At 37.2% G+C, this 15,977-nt stretch overlaps 1 protein-coding gene across 13 annotated transcripts in view; it reads left to right on the top strand.

The window, feature by feature from the left end:
• Positions 1–15,977, top strand: part of PLEKHA7 (pleckstrin homology domain containing A7) — a 156,488-nt gene that overhangs the window by 79,335 nt on the left and 61,176 nt on the right. For 8 of the 13 annotated variants that reach the window (XM_071808939.1, XM_071808940.1, XM_065838379.2 and 5 more), the window contains one exon: positions 9,966–10,049. The exons of 4 other annotated variants lie outside the window; for them this stretch is intronic. In XM_071808939.1, the coding sequence (XP_071665040.1) occupies positions 9,966–10,049 (84 nt within the window). Of the gene's footprint in view, positions 1–7,921; positions 8,011–9,965; positions 10,050–15,977 lie in introns of those variants that run through there. One more of the 13 variants, XM_071808941.1, reaches the window with a different exon arrangement.

Genomic DNA, 15,977 nt, shown 5'->3' with positions numbered 1-15,977 from the left:
TGTACATCTCCATAAAGACGAGTTGGCTCTTGGTTATTTCTTTGGGCAAGTTTGACTGAAGTCATCAAGAACTGATTTAGCTATAAATCCCCCTTTTTTTATGCTGAAGAGCTTTTTGTTGAACTAAAAATACATTTCTAGATAATCTGTAAACTCTGTGCGTAGTCTAAAAAGAGAATCTTCCATGTCTGTTTTCCAGTTCCAATCTGGAATTAGTTTAGACTATGAATCATTGTGGGTTTCTCACTACACAGTAGGGTCACTTGTATGATGGAAATGTTTGAGTAAATAACATTGTAGTAAATTTTTATCTGCTTTACAACTTTGGCACCAGAACCATTTCGTATGAGGTATTGAGAGAGTGTGATTAATACACATTAGCTCATGATACTATATTGATTAATGGGATTCTTTTTTTCTTTTAAGAAATACTAGCTTTTGACAGTGCAAATAACCCCTTTCTGTAATCTTTGAAGTTTTATTTCATGGCAGTGGCAGCTACAAGATATTGGGTTTTTTTCCTAAATTGTATGGACCGTCCCTTTGGTGGTGCCGTGCAGACCTTGTGGCCACGGGGCCAGGCTGCTGTGAAGCTCTGCCAGGGATGGTGAGGTCCCGCCAGGGATGGGGAGGTTCTGCCAGGAATGACTTCTTTGCCCCCTGGGCCTTCTGTTTTGACTGTGGAGTGGAAATTCAGCTCCGAGTTGGGATGGATTTGTGTGTGACTTACAGTAGCATTCAGTGATGTGATGCAAATGTCATGGCTTTTGTATGTGTCACTATTTCAGTGCTGTAGATGCTGGGCTTCTCTAGAAAGGAAAGCAACCAGTAGGTGTGTAAATCAAAGCTCCAAAAAGTTGGTCTGATAAACTTGAATTTATACTTGTTGCTCTCAGCAAGATGATACCGAAGTACTAATCTTCGCTCAAGTAGAAGCTTGATGTAATGTGCCTTTTGAGAGTACTGTAGTCCATTTTGTGCTTAATATTTGATAGGAAAAAACATTTTAGAAAAAAAAATAGGAGTTTTACAAATAAATTTGGAGGAGGTGCATTGTATTTTATTCAACACAGTGAGTTGAATGAGATCAGGGAAGGAGGGACTCCTTCAAAACATCCAAGAATAACATAAACCAAAGGAAACAACTTGGTAGCTGTAATTTTTTATTTATGGCTCAAGCTTTATGTGATTAGAGTTTGAAGTGTTTCAGCATTAACCACAAGATAGACTGGAACAGTTTGTTACTCATGAAGGAACTTTTATTAACATATATGCCAGTAAACAGGAACAGCCAACCCACAAGAATAGGTGTGCGCTTTGGGAATTGTGGTTTTTTCATATTAGATGGTACTTCAGTGAATATGATGCTAATATCCTTGTTTATGCTTTAGCCTGGTGTCTGAAGGAGATGAAGTTTGTAGGATTACGGTCAGTACCCTGTCGGTGTTGTGAAGCAGTGGATGACACAGGTGGTGCTAGACAGGGACTGAGACAGACCCAGGCATGGTTTGAATGGCCTTAACTACAGGACAGGCTTTAGGTAGAACGTGTGTCCTGTTAGATAAAAAGCACACAACCACGGGAACTTCGGCTGTGTAAATTCTCTTATTTCACGGAATACTATTAGTAGAATGTGAATGGACTTTGGATTTAATTATTTGGTGAATAAGTTAATTAACGGTGTTAATGAAGGTTGAAGGAAGAAGCCAGGTTTTAATGCTGTTTTGAGATTTTCTTCCTGAATGATGTGGAGATTCTATATTATTCTGTTAGCCAGATCTGTTCTGCAAAACTTTTTTTGTTGTTTTGGGTATTGGTTGCATTTTTTTTGGCTTTGTGGTACAAATAAGAACTATACCCAACCTAAGGATTTTAGAGCAATTTGGTTTGGGTGAGACCTGAGGAGGTTTCTAGTGCAGATTCCTGCTCAGAGGAAGGTCAGTGGTGAGGTCAGAGCAGGTTGCTCAGGTTTTCCCCCACTCTGGTGTCGAAAACCTCCAAGGATGGAGGCTGCACAACCTCTGTGGGCAGCCTGTTCCAGCACTATACCATCCTCATCATAAATCTTTGTATTCTCAAGGTACAAAAGCTTATCCTACATGCAGTGTGAAGCTCTCGTTTCAGTTGGTGCCTACTCTTTCTTGGCTTCCTATCATGCATGGCTGTGAAGAGCTTTCTTGCTCACCTGCACATGGGAGGCTGCTGGGTGGTCACCCTGAGGGTCTCCTTTTCCCAGGCTGACCAAGACCGACTCCAGCAGCCTCTCCTCACAGAGAAGGTGCTCCTGACCATCTTGGTGCCCCTCCACTGAATTCCCTTTTGTTTCTTGATGTCTTTTCTGTATGAGGAGGTCCAAAATGGGATGCAGTATTCTAGACTGTAGCCATGAGAGAACTTGATGGAGGTGGTTAGTAGGTCCAGAGAGGTTCTCCTTCCCCTCTACTCTGCCCTGGTGAGACCACACCTGGAATATTGTGTCCAGTTCTGGGCCTCTTAGTTCAAGAAGGACAGGGAACTGCTGGAGAGAGTCCAGCACAGGGCAATGAAGATGATTAAGGGAGTGGAGCATCTCCTCAGGGGTCAGTACTGGGGCCAATATTATTCAATATATGCATAATCTTTTGAGGTCCCTTCCAAACCCAAACATACTGTGATACTGTGATCTTACGGAAAGGGGAAAAGGGCAATATGTTTCCATGTTGTCTGAGGGCACACGCAGCAACCCAGCAAGGTTTCAGTCTCTAGGATTGTTCTCTGACAACCACTTTTTCATATTATGCATTAAATTCAATAAATAATATATCAGAAGTGCATTTTTCTTAAGAAGTTTGAATCTGTCTTCAACTGTAAAAAGCCAATGAAGAGATTGTTTTGAGGTTGTATGTCTTACATGGCAGAGGAGTAGAGTTTTTGAAAACGGTCTTATTCAGGCTTTGTAGCTGTTATATTAAATTGTTTCAGCTTTCTAGACTTTATGGCTTGCTACTTAGATGAAAGCTGGCTACTGGAAAACTTGTATTTGCTTTCATATTTAGAACAATGTGTATTGTTCTACCTATTCTTATCTAAGTCTTTTCATCAAAGTAAAATGTATTCAAATAGGACTGGTGAGGGTTTTCAACCTCCACTGGTAAATTTAGATGCTGTGCATATTAATATCTCTTATTTTAATCAGTTTTGTTATGGCTTAAAAATTGACATATATAATATTTTTGTGTAAAGCTTTCCCTAAATACTTTTTCCAAAATAGCATGCTTATATGGGAATACTTGCTGGACATCTTCCTCACTGTACTCTTTAAATTGTGGTTGAAGTTGGAGTTTAAGGATATGCTGCATTTATCCAGGGAGTTTTAATCATATTAGTGATATCACCACTTTATTTTTCATTAGAGAATGAATTTATTAATTTAGTTTGTGTGTCAGATCCAGAAGAAACAAATAATGTGACGTGTCACTCTCTACATGTTGTTTTCTTGTGGCACGATTGGTTTATATCAGCATTTCATGTGTAACTATTCTGCAACACTGCTACTGTAATATGGTTACAATAGGTCAGTGTAGTTTTCTTTTGTGTGAAAGGCTATGGAGCAAATATGCTTTACGCGTAGTAGAGAATCGAGTAGTGAAAAAAGTTAAGTTGCTGCTTTCCTGTGATGCCAATGATGCCCAGCGGAAGAAAGCAAACAAACAAACAAAAAACCAAACCAAAACAGTGAACACCTCCATGCTTTCCAAAATCCTTGATTTAAAAAAATATACTTGTTTTCTACATGAGCATCTGTCTTTGAAGTTTCTGCATCTAATCGGACTGTTGGGACCATTTGTCCCAACCATTTAGTCCTATAGGAGCCAGAGTATATTTGTATCATTGCAGAAATATCTGTGCTAGCATTGGAAATTAGAGAGGTGCGTGTATATATATACCATATATATATATATATATATATAGGTGTATACATGTAGATAAGTATGCATACAGATATATGTGTGTATATATATCACGAATACCTGTGTTTAATTATAGGACCTAATAATTTCATTTCAAGCTTTCAAGTTCTAGCACAGATGTTCATGTGGCATCTGTAAGGAATGTACAATCGATTGAGTCTGCTGTTCACGTTGTCATGTTAGTGACATTTGCTTCTCACTGAAAGTCAAGTTTGTTTTCGTTAGATAGCGAAGTTCCAAATGAATTCTAAAGTAATTGTTCGTAGGTTATGATGCTAATTTAACTGTGTACAGTCTTCTGGACACTCATTACAGTGGAGCAAGGATTTTACAGCTACTCTAAGGAGACACTTTACTGTTTTAAACTGTGGGTGACGTTTGGCATCTTGAAAAGATGGGGTTTGGTGTGTGTCCAGCTTGTAGTGGGCACTATTGCTTTTGTAATGCAATTAATTGGTATTGTTTCTAATTCTTCCAAATTATGTCTGTGTTACACTGCATTTTGTTCCAATAACACTATTTGCAGAACTGTGATGGCACTGATTTTGTTGAACTAAGCTATGATACTCTTTCTAACCAATTCTAAAATCTAATATCTGAAAAATGCTCAGAAGGTAATGCTGATGCTATTTTGAAGCTATTGATGTATTTCAAAAATGCATTATGAAATAAAGCAAACTGTTCCTGGCTATTTGCCTGGTTAGATACAAGCACATTCTGTTTGGAGCAACAACTCACTGGCTGAACAGCAGTTCTTCACTGCGTGAGTTCTTCTGTCGACTGCACCCACACCACTAACTCCCATAGAAGTGTGGGTGCTCCCCCGTAACTATCTCCACCATTTGGGGAGTTCAACATAAAGATGTTAATGCTTACCTAGTCTTGCAGGTAAGCGTAAAGGAGTCAGCCTAGATGGAAGACAAATGCTGTAGAAACGGATGGGAATAATTTATTGAACACTCTGTCCAATGACACCATGAATTTTTTTTGCAACTTACAAATTTCTTGTTAATGTGATGTAGACTCAATCAGTAGTTAATTCACACATTTGAAGGTTCATCTGCCTGGGCAATCTATAAACTTGCTTGACTTCAAATGGAAAGTCATCAGCATCAGTCATGTCCAGAAGTTAATTATTAAAATTTGGCTTTGGCTTGAATACAAAATGAATTAAAAGGGAAAAAAAAATAGATGAAGTAAGTTTAATTATATGAGTTATGCAAAAGGATCCATGCAGGCAGAAGTGCCTGCCTGTATCAGTTATACTGTAGGATTGGAGACTGGATTGTAATTGTGTGTTTTTCCTGTGTTTAAGTCAGTAAAATTTCATCACACTATAGGTTAGGCTAGTGCAAACAAGTGATAGGCAATGTTAAATTTGCAGACTTGCTTAATCAATACCTGAGAAATGTTTTAGGCTGTAATCGGATGGCAAGCAGTAAGGTCCTGTCAAAGGCAATAGCTGTCTGTCTGCACCCTCACCCGCCCATCCCCTAGGATCATAAGCAACATCCAGTGTGTGAAGTTCTCAGGTTCCAGCACCAAGCCCTGAACCCAGGGCCAACTTTGAAGCTATGCCAGATGCTCAAGCAGCATCCTCTCCCATGGGGCTAGTGGTAGCCAGGTGTATTAACATTGTTGACATCTTGAAGGTCTTGAGTCTTTCTGAACTGCTGTAGTCCGTTGATCTTAAGACAATGGGTGACTATTGATTCTTACGTTTGTAAATGCTGGGTACACATGCTGTGAACTGATAGAATTTGTGTTGCGGTATGTGGTTTCAAAGACGCAGTGTTTGAACTGTGATTCTGTTAGGAAAAGTCCGAGTGTTAAATATTACAAATCAACAACAAGCCTTGGAAAACAGTGTTCTATAACTTTGAGATTCAGAATTACTTTTAGTAGTCTGTAGTGTAATTTATTAATAATAAAGATGGTAGTGGTAGATGACAATGAATGGCATTTTTGTGTGGATTCTTCATGTTTTCATACTTGCTTTGGTTCGATGGTTCTCTTGATTAGCAATTATCCAAAATCAGAATAATACAAAACTCTTAAAAGGCGACTGTTAGGAAAAATGTCGTAATTTATCATACAGAAAATTCGTAATGTTACTGGAAAAGTGATCTTGGCATTTCAAATGTGTGGCATTGTACTAACGGAAGTTCCACTGTGTTCAGAATTCACATGGTGAAGCACCATAAGCATTTCCCAGTTTTGTTGGGGGTATTAAGCCTTTCTCTAGTGAAAAAAGAATAAAGGAGGCATGAAAATGAAGCGGCGTATTGTGACCTTTTATTAAGGCTCGTTTATTGTGCCTGTTATATGAGGTAGATTTCTGGACAACAGAAATGCATTCAGCAGTTGCTGTTTGGAGGAAATACAGGTGACTACTGCTCAAAGGCTTGGTGAGCTGGTCTGTCTGGAAAACAACTGTGCCAGGTCTGCTCTTGGTCTGTGCTTGGAAAGGAGGAATAACTTAACACTGCAACAAGTGACTAGATGACTCTTACTGGAGATGATGTTGTTATCATTGTTGTGTAAACATATATTACCATTAAGCAAATGTTTAGAGGACATAAAAACAAAAAAACCTATTGTGATCTAAAGCTAAAAACTGAATGTTACAATTTTTTTTTTTTTCTGATCAAAATAAGGAACTACTAATATTATTGGAATACATCCGTTTGAATACTGGGAAAGCTTCAAAGGGATTGTAAGAGTTACATCATATTTGCAGAGAAAGTAGGAGAGAGGAGCAGAGAGTGACAGAGCAGAATAATTTAGGTTGGAAGGACCTTCTGGACCCCACCAGATCCAGCCCCTCCTGTTCAGAGCCAGGACAGCTTCAAAGCTGGAACCATCTCAAAAAGTTTGATTCCGTTGCTCAGGGCCTTATCCAGCTACATTTCGGATGTTTTCAAGGATGAAGATTCCACAGCCTTGCTAGGCAACCTCTGCCAATGTCTGACTGCTCTCATTGTGGACAAAAATCTCCCTGCTATGTAATTCCTTGTTGCAAGGCATTAGCCATCTGTTGCATTGGTTGTTTTGAACATTGCTTATTCTTAATGAGTCCTATGAGGCAAAACATTTAAACTCTCACTTTTCAAATTCAAATAAACCACTGTGTTCCGTAAAACTAATCGTTAGTGGCAGTGGTTTCCTTTCTTCCCAATCAAGTACTAAGTATTGAAGCTGCAGATTTGCATAAAGTTTTAGGTTTGTGTCTGTTACTTGTCTGTGAAATTACCATCTGCATTTTATGTGCTAACAGAACTCTTTCTGTGCTCTTACTATTCGAAGTGCAAAACTTCTCCTATAAATGCAATTGCTCAGATATTTAGGAAACATATACTTTCCAGCTGAAATTTTAATTATTAGCAAGTAATACTTAGTCTTTCAGTAATGGACTTGCTCTTTAATTACAACAAGAGGACTAATTCATCTTCTGACGACCTGGTGAATTTATTTCATGGGAAAGGATAAAACATTTGTAAAAGTGCTAGTATAGTATAATGACTAACTTAGTTTCCGAAATAACCCTAGAACATTTCTGGAATAGAGTCCTTTTTCTTAGTCTTAATCATCAAGTGAGTTATTAATGACTAAAAGCCTGCAGATGAGAACTTGCTGACAGTTCTTCTGCCTCTGGAGAATAAAGCTGACAATGTGCTTTCAATTTTAAAGCTAACTATGTATTTGCATTTTGCTAGTAGTTCTAGCCTAAGTATCAAAGGTTAAAACAGACAGTTGTGATTTGAAAGAAAAGACTTTTAGCTTCAAACTATTTGAACTGTGTGACAAAATGCAGTTTAATTGTTACTGTTATAATTTCTTTATTATTTTCTTTGACATCTGCAAGTTCCTAGTCCTTTCTTTGGATGTATATTCAAACTTGGAATATAAACTCAGAAAAAAGTGCTTCTTCAGGAAATAATACTCCTCAGTCCTTTTGTGAGAAAAAGATTACGGTTGCTTTGTAGATGTTATCACTGCAGGCTTACTGGAAATACATTCTCCTGATCTCTGATATTGTGGGAAAGCTGAAACTACCAAGGTACTTATTTCATTAATTCACCTCTGGAGCAGAGGCCAGTTCTCACCAGTCTCAGCAGTGAATGCTGTTGCTGGGGCCCTGGGCTGGTTGATGACTTATTATGTTGTTCACAGTTTTTAATGGCCGTAGGGTTCAAATTTTTGTAATAGGAGTGGCTGAAAAAAGTCCTTCTAGTGTGACACAAGTTGTCACAGCTTTCAGCTTACCACTGAAAATGTTGATTGTGTTGGTCCCTTGTGTATGACTTTCTGTAGCAAGGCATATTGGAAAGAGGTGAAAAGTTTATAACACAGAAAACATCCTCTGCTGTTCATGGTCCAAGTGGGACTTAGCGATTTATGGTTTTGGTTGTGTGGGGTTTTTTTGTTTGCGTGTGTGGTGGCTTTGTTTGTCTGTTTGCTTGTTTTTCCCTTTCCTCCTGCTGGTGTGTTTTTGTTTGTGGGGGTTTTTTGTTTGTTTTATTTTGGGGTTTATGTGTGGTGTTTGTTTTAATCAAGACATGTCCTGTTATGGGTAATGAGCTGTTTGATTTTTAGCTGTTCTTTACAGAAAGGCTGTTACCTCTTCAGTATTTCTTAACTTAGAAACTCTGAAATATTTCTTTATGCCTTATTCTGTTTCTGAGGAGAAATCCTGCAATGTGCTAGACAATTTAGTCAATTCTGGAAGATCTGAAATAGCTGGGCATTATGGGAGGAAAACCCCCAAATCTTCTTTAAAACAACAAAAAAAGGAAGTATTCATTTTTGGCTCTTTGAGTTATAATTAATTTAATGGCCTCTTTTGTTTGTTTTTCCTGAATGTACCCACAGTGTGTTAAGATTTTGCTGCATTTGATGGGAGTTCTAGTTTTGGATGAGGTTTACCTAAATATTCTTAACTAAACCCATAAAAATTCTGAACCAAGAGATCACTTATTTATGGTTCGTTACTCTCTCTGATTCTAAGGCTCCCTAACAGCATCTCAGACACGACCTGCAATAAGATCTTAATTTTCTTGTTTCTTTAAGATTTATGATTTTTATAGATTGCTTCTTTGGACAGGGTTACGGAATAAGGAGCTTACTAGATGTGAGACTCTTTAGGAATTGTCTTGTGTTTTCTATACAATTAATTCAAATGATCTGCTTCAAGGAGGAGGGAAGACTAACAGTTTATCTTGAAATAAGCTTTCTTCACGCCATATTTTTGCATTGTATGAGTACAGTTACACATAAAATAGTCTTTAATAGTCTTTAATGGATATCAGTATTTCACAGAGGGTAGCAAAACATCTACATAGTACTTTGAGGGGAAAGATCCCAATTTTAATTCAACTCAGATTAAATACTGAATTATGTTGGTTTAGATAGGCTGTGTAACTGAACAGCGAAGGTTATATATGATGCTGTGCATGGAGGTGTAAAGAAAAATCATTGTAGAAATACCATACTAGAGGAAAAAAAAGCACATGCAACAAATGACTTCCACAAAATCTCTTTCTGTGATCTCATTAAATATTACAAATTGTGTAAAACATTCTCCAGCAACACTTTAAATGATTGTATTGGTTCTGTTCTATGAATTTTATGGAAATACAAATCAGTACTTTATGTTGTGTAATTTCTATGTTATGTTTAAGTAATCTGGTAAGAGATGTAAATAATCATAAATCCAAGTCCATCTCCCTAACTAAGCATTGCAACTAGTTTACTTTTAAAACATTAACCTGTTTAATAATTAAATGGTACATTGTGCCATTGGCAAAGTCAACAAGAATTCAGGAAGAAGCTGAAAACATTTCTGCCTTGAAAAGTACATAGGAAATATGTTTCATTTCTGGAGTAGCATCAGTGAATGATCAATATAAACAGTTCTGCGTTTTAGAGATAATAGATACATTTTTCTGAGTTTAGCAATATTAATTTATTTTTTCCTTTTTTTCCTTTTTTTTTTTTTTTTTTTTCTCCTTTCAGCCATAATCAGCAGACCACATCATTTAGACATCCTGTGACAGGACAGGTTTCTCCAGAAAATATTGAATTTATTTTGCGAGAAGAGTAAGTAGTTTTATACCATGTCAAGAGATCTAAAACAGTAACATGTTTACCTACAGTAGTTTAGTAGTTTGACAGTTTTTCTGCTGTTGTAGCAAAAATGTCATAGAGATGGTTTATGCTTAAAAATTTACTTCTCATTGTGATATTATGGTTTTGATTCTAGCACTGTTCTGTATTAGGCCAAAATAAACAAAAGGCAATATAAATAGGATACTTAAATAATAATGCTTTAACCCTATATAAATATAAAATATACAGGACATAAATGTAAAATGTCTTTAGAGCAGACTGGAAGATTTTAACTGAAGTTAAAATACACAGAATATTATCGTTTCCATTGTAATTCCTTGATTTTCTTATGTTTTAGATTTTCTGTGTTCCCTGTTTTGGGCTGGTATTTATTAAAAAAGTTTTGATTAGATATTCTTCAATTTATCCTAGAGAAATAGAATCATAGATATTAGTTTCCATCATATTTTTTTTCCTAATTGTCTGATTTAAAAAAAAAAAAAAAAAAAGCATGTGTTTCAAACTGGTCTGTCTGGGCCTGTCTTTGGTTTGGATCACTCCCTGTTTCACTGTAGGGTTTAACTGGTCCTGTTGTCATTGCCGCATGTTTGGTTGCTCCTGGAGTCCCCACTGCCATGGGATGACTGGATATCTTCCCTAGCCAGAGTCTAGGGGAAAGTTCTACATCACTTCCAAAACCACTCTAGAGGAGAAAAATGGGACATCACCAGATAGCTTTTCCTTTTCCAGCCTACTCTTCCGACGCTGTTTGAGCAGCCTCAAGCCCTTCATGCATCGCAGAGGTTGGGCACCATGCTGTGGTGGCTGGTATGGCTACCACCGTTGTGAACACACTGTTAAATTATGTGATATTTAATTTGCTTTACATTTCATTTAGAGCAGTATAGCATTAAGAAAAATGAAGCCCAGAGAAGGGCCATGCAAGACTCCCAGGAGGCTGAGGCTTTTCTGGCCATGTCTTCTGTTGTGGATGTGGAGAGGAAAGGAGAAGTAGAGCATGACTGAACAACCCCCTGCTCAGAGCTTCTGGTACAGCCCTGAGAAGTACTTCTCATGGTTTAAACAATAAACCAACCAAACGAAACAACAATAACAATAAAAACCCAACAAAATAACTGAACAGCTGCTCTCTCCCAAGCCCACAGCACATCCAAGGGCCAATCCCTGTGTGAAGGCCTCTGCTGAGAACCAGCATGAAGTAGAAGGTTGAATGTATTTTGCAGTGTGTGGGAAAGGCCTTGTGATTTGTTATAAAGCCTGTCGGATGGCAACAAAGCTGAAAGTCACCCCAGGCTTTACTTGGTATGTGGTGGCTTGCTGCTCAGGAAGGTCTTGGCTTGATCCAAGTGTGTGAACAAGCTGCTCCAAGTCATTTAGCAAGAACAGGTGTCTTGCAATGGAGAAGATCTCAGAGACGGTATAGACAATAGCCACTGTACATCTGTGTTCCAGCTTCAATCTGCTAATTGATTTTTTTATTTCATCTGTTGTAAAGGTTTGCTCAAATTATATATAAAGAAAATTTGCACATGTGTAAGGGAAAATAGGTGTTTGGCCAGAACTCCCTGGAGTGCCTCCCTGGGTTAGTCACACTACCCTGGACTATTTTTGGTCTTTCAATTGTAGTAGCAGGTAAAATATTAAAAGCAGAACTGAAAGAACAACTTGCTGGTGGCACATAGTTTTAGTGACCTTTTGTGTACGTTAGAAACTCTTTTGGAAGAGAAATGAGGGTGTTTATTTGGAGGGCAATCAGATGAACCACCATAACTTGTCATCTCTAGACTTCAATTTGTAGAACTGAGATAGATGGTATCAAAAGCAGGGAAAAAGATTTTACAATGTAGTAGAATTAATAGAGATAGGTGGTTTTTATTGTAAAAGGGAGAATGGCTGGAGGAATATAGAGAAGAGTATATATTTGTAGTGACTGCTCAGGAAACAGCCTTTGCGAGAACATTTTTCTAAGCTTCATTATTGACCTGAAGTACATACAGAGTGTTTTTTAAAATCAGGTGGGTTTAGTATATCCGTTCAAATTACTTTAAAGAACTAATTTTCAAGTGTGTGGGATGTTCTGGTTTCCTGAGTTCTACACTGCTTCTGTGCGACAGTGCAAGTCTTACCCGGGTGGTATTCATCACAGTCATACCTGAGTTCTTGTCAAACGACACTGTTGACATACGTGGATGTCTCCGCTGAAACCAAAGGAGGTGTGAGCACCTAGCTGTCTGTAGGCCTAGGAATTGTAATAGTGCTATGCAGTGGTTTCAGTTCTTTTCCCTCAGCATCAGGGGTTTGTATGGAGTTGGTGTTGTTCGGAATCAGTGTTGCAGATTGTATCTCTTTGTAGATTGTACCTGGTGATGAAATGACTCGCAGACAGGACGCAGTCAGAAAGACACTCTCTGGATTCGCATGGTCTGTGGAAACTTTCCATCATGGGATCCTTTTGACCAAGAGTAGTTTTTTGATAGCTGAAGGATCCTGTCTGGAATAGTAGCACTCCTAAGGGTTTAATAAATGGCAATTTGTTCTTTATTGCAGTTGTGATGTGATTTATTACTTATGGGTTGATTTTAATTTAAGATTAGGGCCAAAGCCAGGAGTTGTCACCAGATGTTGACTGGGAGCTAGTGGGGAGAAGTAAGCACAAACTGGTACAGGCTACAACAAATCTATCTATTAAAAGGACACATTTAATATCAGAAAAGTAATTTACAGTAATCTAGAAATGATGAATGTACAGACTGCTCTGGCCATTTCTCATCCAGGAAGCAATGTTCTGGCAAGAAGATTTGAAAAGAAGTTTCGGAAAATGATGTCAATAAATCCTGGCTTGATTATGAGTCAGTTATGAACTAGACACCCTGCCTTATTTAATCTAAATGAGAGCTGGATACTTTCTGTAGAAGGCTGAGACTGTATTTCACTAGTCTTTTCCCAAAGCAGTTCCCCTTTTAAACAATATCACATCAATTTTGCTTTTTAAGCCAAAATCTCATTTCCTCAACTCCATTGTAACTGGAGGATAAAAACAGACTGTTACCTGGAGCTTTTAAATTATATTACATTACCTTATGATCCTTATGCTATTCCTTCTTCCTAAAGGTGTTCTTATTCAGATTTTTTTTTTTGAGAAGCAGTGATAATTCCTTATTTCCTGAGACTTATTCCTTGTTAGCTGAGACTACTGTCAAATCCTCATGTCTCAATCTGTTTTCCCAGCTTAGAAGCTTTGGTCACTCAGTGTGTGGGATGTGTGTTCTGTACCTGTCACTGGCCCTGCCTGAGTGTTTGCTTTTTGGTATGAGGCTTAGATTTGTATTTTATCTGATGGAGTGATTGATTATAGGTGAATGCAATGTGTGAGTCCTTTTTTTTTTAATAACAATAATAATATAATTATACTTTTTCTTCTCTAATCCTTTCCTAATAATTCTTAACATACTTTGACTGCTGCTGGTCATTCTACTAAGATTAAAAAAATATCTTTTTCTCAGATTGCTAGTGTTGTTTTGCATGATAAAAGCTGCGGAGATATTTTTAATTTCTGCCTTCTTTGAATTAGTTGTCTGTTGTCGACACTGAATGCAGTTTGGCATCTTATCCCATGGTTGCTCATATCTGAAGTTTATTTTTCTATCTCTTGATGTCAGCATTTCAGTTTTTGTCCAGATGAATTTTTGCCCTCTGTCACCTCACAGTTTTCAGGATTACCTCTAAATAGTTTGAACATCTTGGTTTTATGGGAAGTCCCTCTGGTAGCATCTCTCCATTCAACAACGATATCTTAATTTCTGTGCTTTACTTTCATGTTCTTAATCAACCCTTAATCCCCAATCGGACCTTTCCTAAGCAATCAGTAGAAAAGTGTGTTAAGGTTAAGGCTGCTGGACAAGTGTTAAATTTAGTTTAACCATATAATTATATGCGTATTTCTCTATGACAGAATTACTTAGGATAGATGTACATAATGTTTAGAATTCTCCTGTCTTACCTTTCTTTAAATAACTATTCTTCAAATAACTGACAGCTGTGTATTTAATTGCATCTGTTGCTAAACACCAGTAGTTTTGTGTTATAAGTTCTACAATGTATTTGTGATAGTATTACATTTGCAAATGAGAAGATAGTAGTTTGTGTTGTGTTGTGTCTTATATTTTTTTTACTTTAAATGTGGAAATGTATAAAATATGTCTGTATGTATTGGGAGCTTAATCCAGTGAGTGTTACCCTCTTTTTTTGCCTGTTTTTTGTGCAACTGCAAAGCCGTGTATCACCTCTGGGGAGAGAAAGCCATCTTATTTTGTCTATTGCATTTGGTTACTATAGCAGCAAAAATATCAGGTAGAGAGAAAGGAGGAAACCAAAACAGTCCCAAAATAAACATCTGCCATGTTTGCATGTATGGAAATACTAGGACGGTTAATTTTTATCTAGCTGAAGAGGACATTGATTAGTATTAAAACTAGATTGACAGGATGTTCTTGTGTCGTGTTTGGTTTCAACAAAATGAACTTTCAAAGTGTCTGGTATGAATGTGGATCTTTAAGTTGACTAATCTTTATGATCCTTTAGAGAAAAGGAATGTGTTGTCTTGTAAGTATTGCATTTTCAATATGGGCTACTGGTGTAATAATTTTTTTGTGTTGTTCAGTGTTGGGGGTTTTTAATAAACTGTGTATTGAGCATGTAATTCTTTTAGCTGGTAAATGTGTTTTCTGTAGACGTACTAGCACTATGTAAGAAGAGCGAGGAGCTGCTTGACAGGAGATACTATATTTAGGGTTATTTTCACATATTTTAAAAAGATTTACAAGGCACTGGGGCTGTGAATGTACATGCTGCAATTCCGCCTGTGTAAACACACCTGGGGAGGCAGTAAGGAAACCGTCCTGCAAACAGACAAAACACAACACTGGGGAGACAGAGTGGGCTGTCTTGAATAACAGATATTATTCAATGTCTCTGGTAATAGTAATTCTGAACTAATGTTTCTGAATGCACAGTTAATGCTGTAGTCACTTGTTTTCGAAGATGAATCTGTAAACACTATTAGGACAGCATTAACTCCATTAACATGCTGGAATGTTTCAGGTAATTCTGCATATTTATATTTGCTTTTAAAACATTGAGAATATTAATTAGCTAGTAAGAGACTTGAATAATTGAGTTTCCTTACGGTCTTATTTCATGCAGATCTGTTTTATCTTTGACATACTATGTATGAGTACTTAAATTAATTTTCAGTGTTGTTTGGTGTTTTCTGTTACATCTCAGGTACAGGAAGTTTGAATCACCAGTGTTTGCTGCCAAAGGCATTTTTTTAATACTGTATTTTCTCTTTTGGTGGACTTACGGCCTCTTTTACTGATGAGTATTCTTCCACATGGCAACAACCTCACAAGTTAAAAAACCCCAGATTTTTCTTCTTTTCCCAGTTGAACTTTGTTATTGGTTGGTATCGTTGGTACTATTAGAAAAGGAAAGCTTGGTTTATTGGCAGTGATGGTTTTCAGTAGCAAGTGGAAGAGAAATCGCTAAATGGCCAAATTATAAGTTCTTAGGAATTATGCATTTATTGTTCTGTATTGTACTATAGTTTTCTGATAGTGATGGTCTTGTTAAAGGTGTGAAGCTTATCATCCTCTTTAATTTTTATTTTTTTTAACTGCAGTGCATTTAACCTACTGTGAAACAGTATCTTGTGGAATAGTAAATATCTGTTTAATCTGACTTTGTCAACCATGATTTGTAGATTAAAGCTGTTTCCCTGGGGTTATTTCAATTGCCATATTAATGTTTTTATTGGAGAGATTAATTCCTATTTGTTAATTCCTAATGTATTTTTTTTTCACTTTTGTCTTTCCTGAAGAAGTTAGTTCTCTATGAAAT

The sequence above is a fragment of the Patagioenas fasciata genome, chromosome 5 (assembly GCF_037038585.1).
Source record: "Patagioenas fasciata isolate bPatFas1 chromosome 5, bPatFas1.hap1, whole genome shotgun sequence".
NCBI classification, from domain to species: Eukaryota; Metazoa; Chordata; class Aves; order Columbiformes; family Columbidae; genus Patagioenas; species Patagioenas fasciata.
The sequence above is the reverse complement of the archived record's forward strand: the minus strand, read 5'-3'. Positions and strand labels throughout refer to the sequence as shown.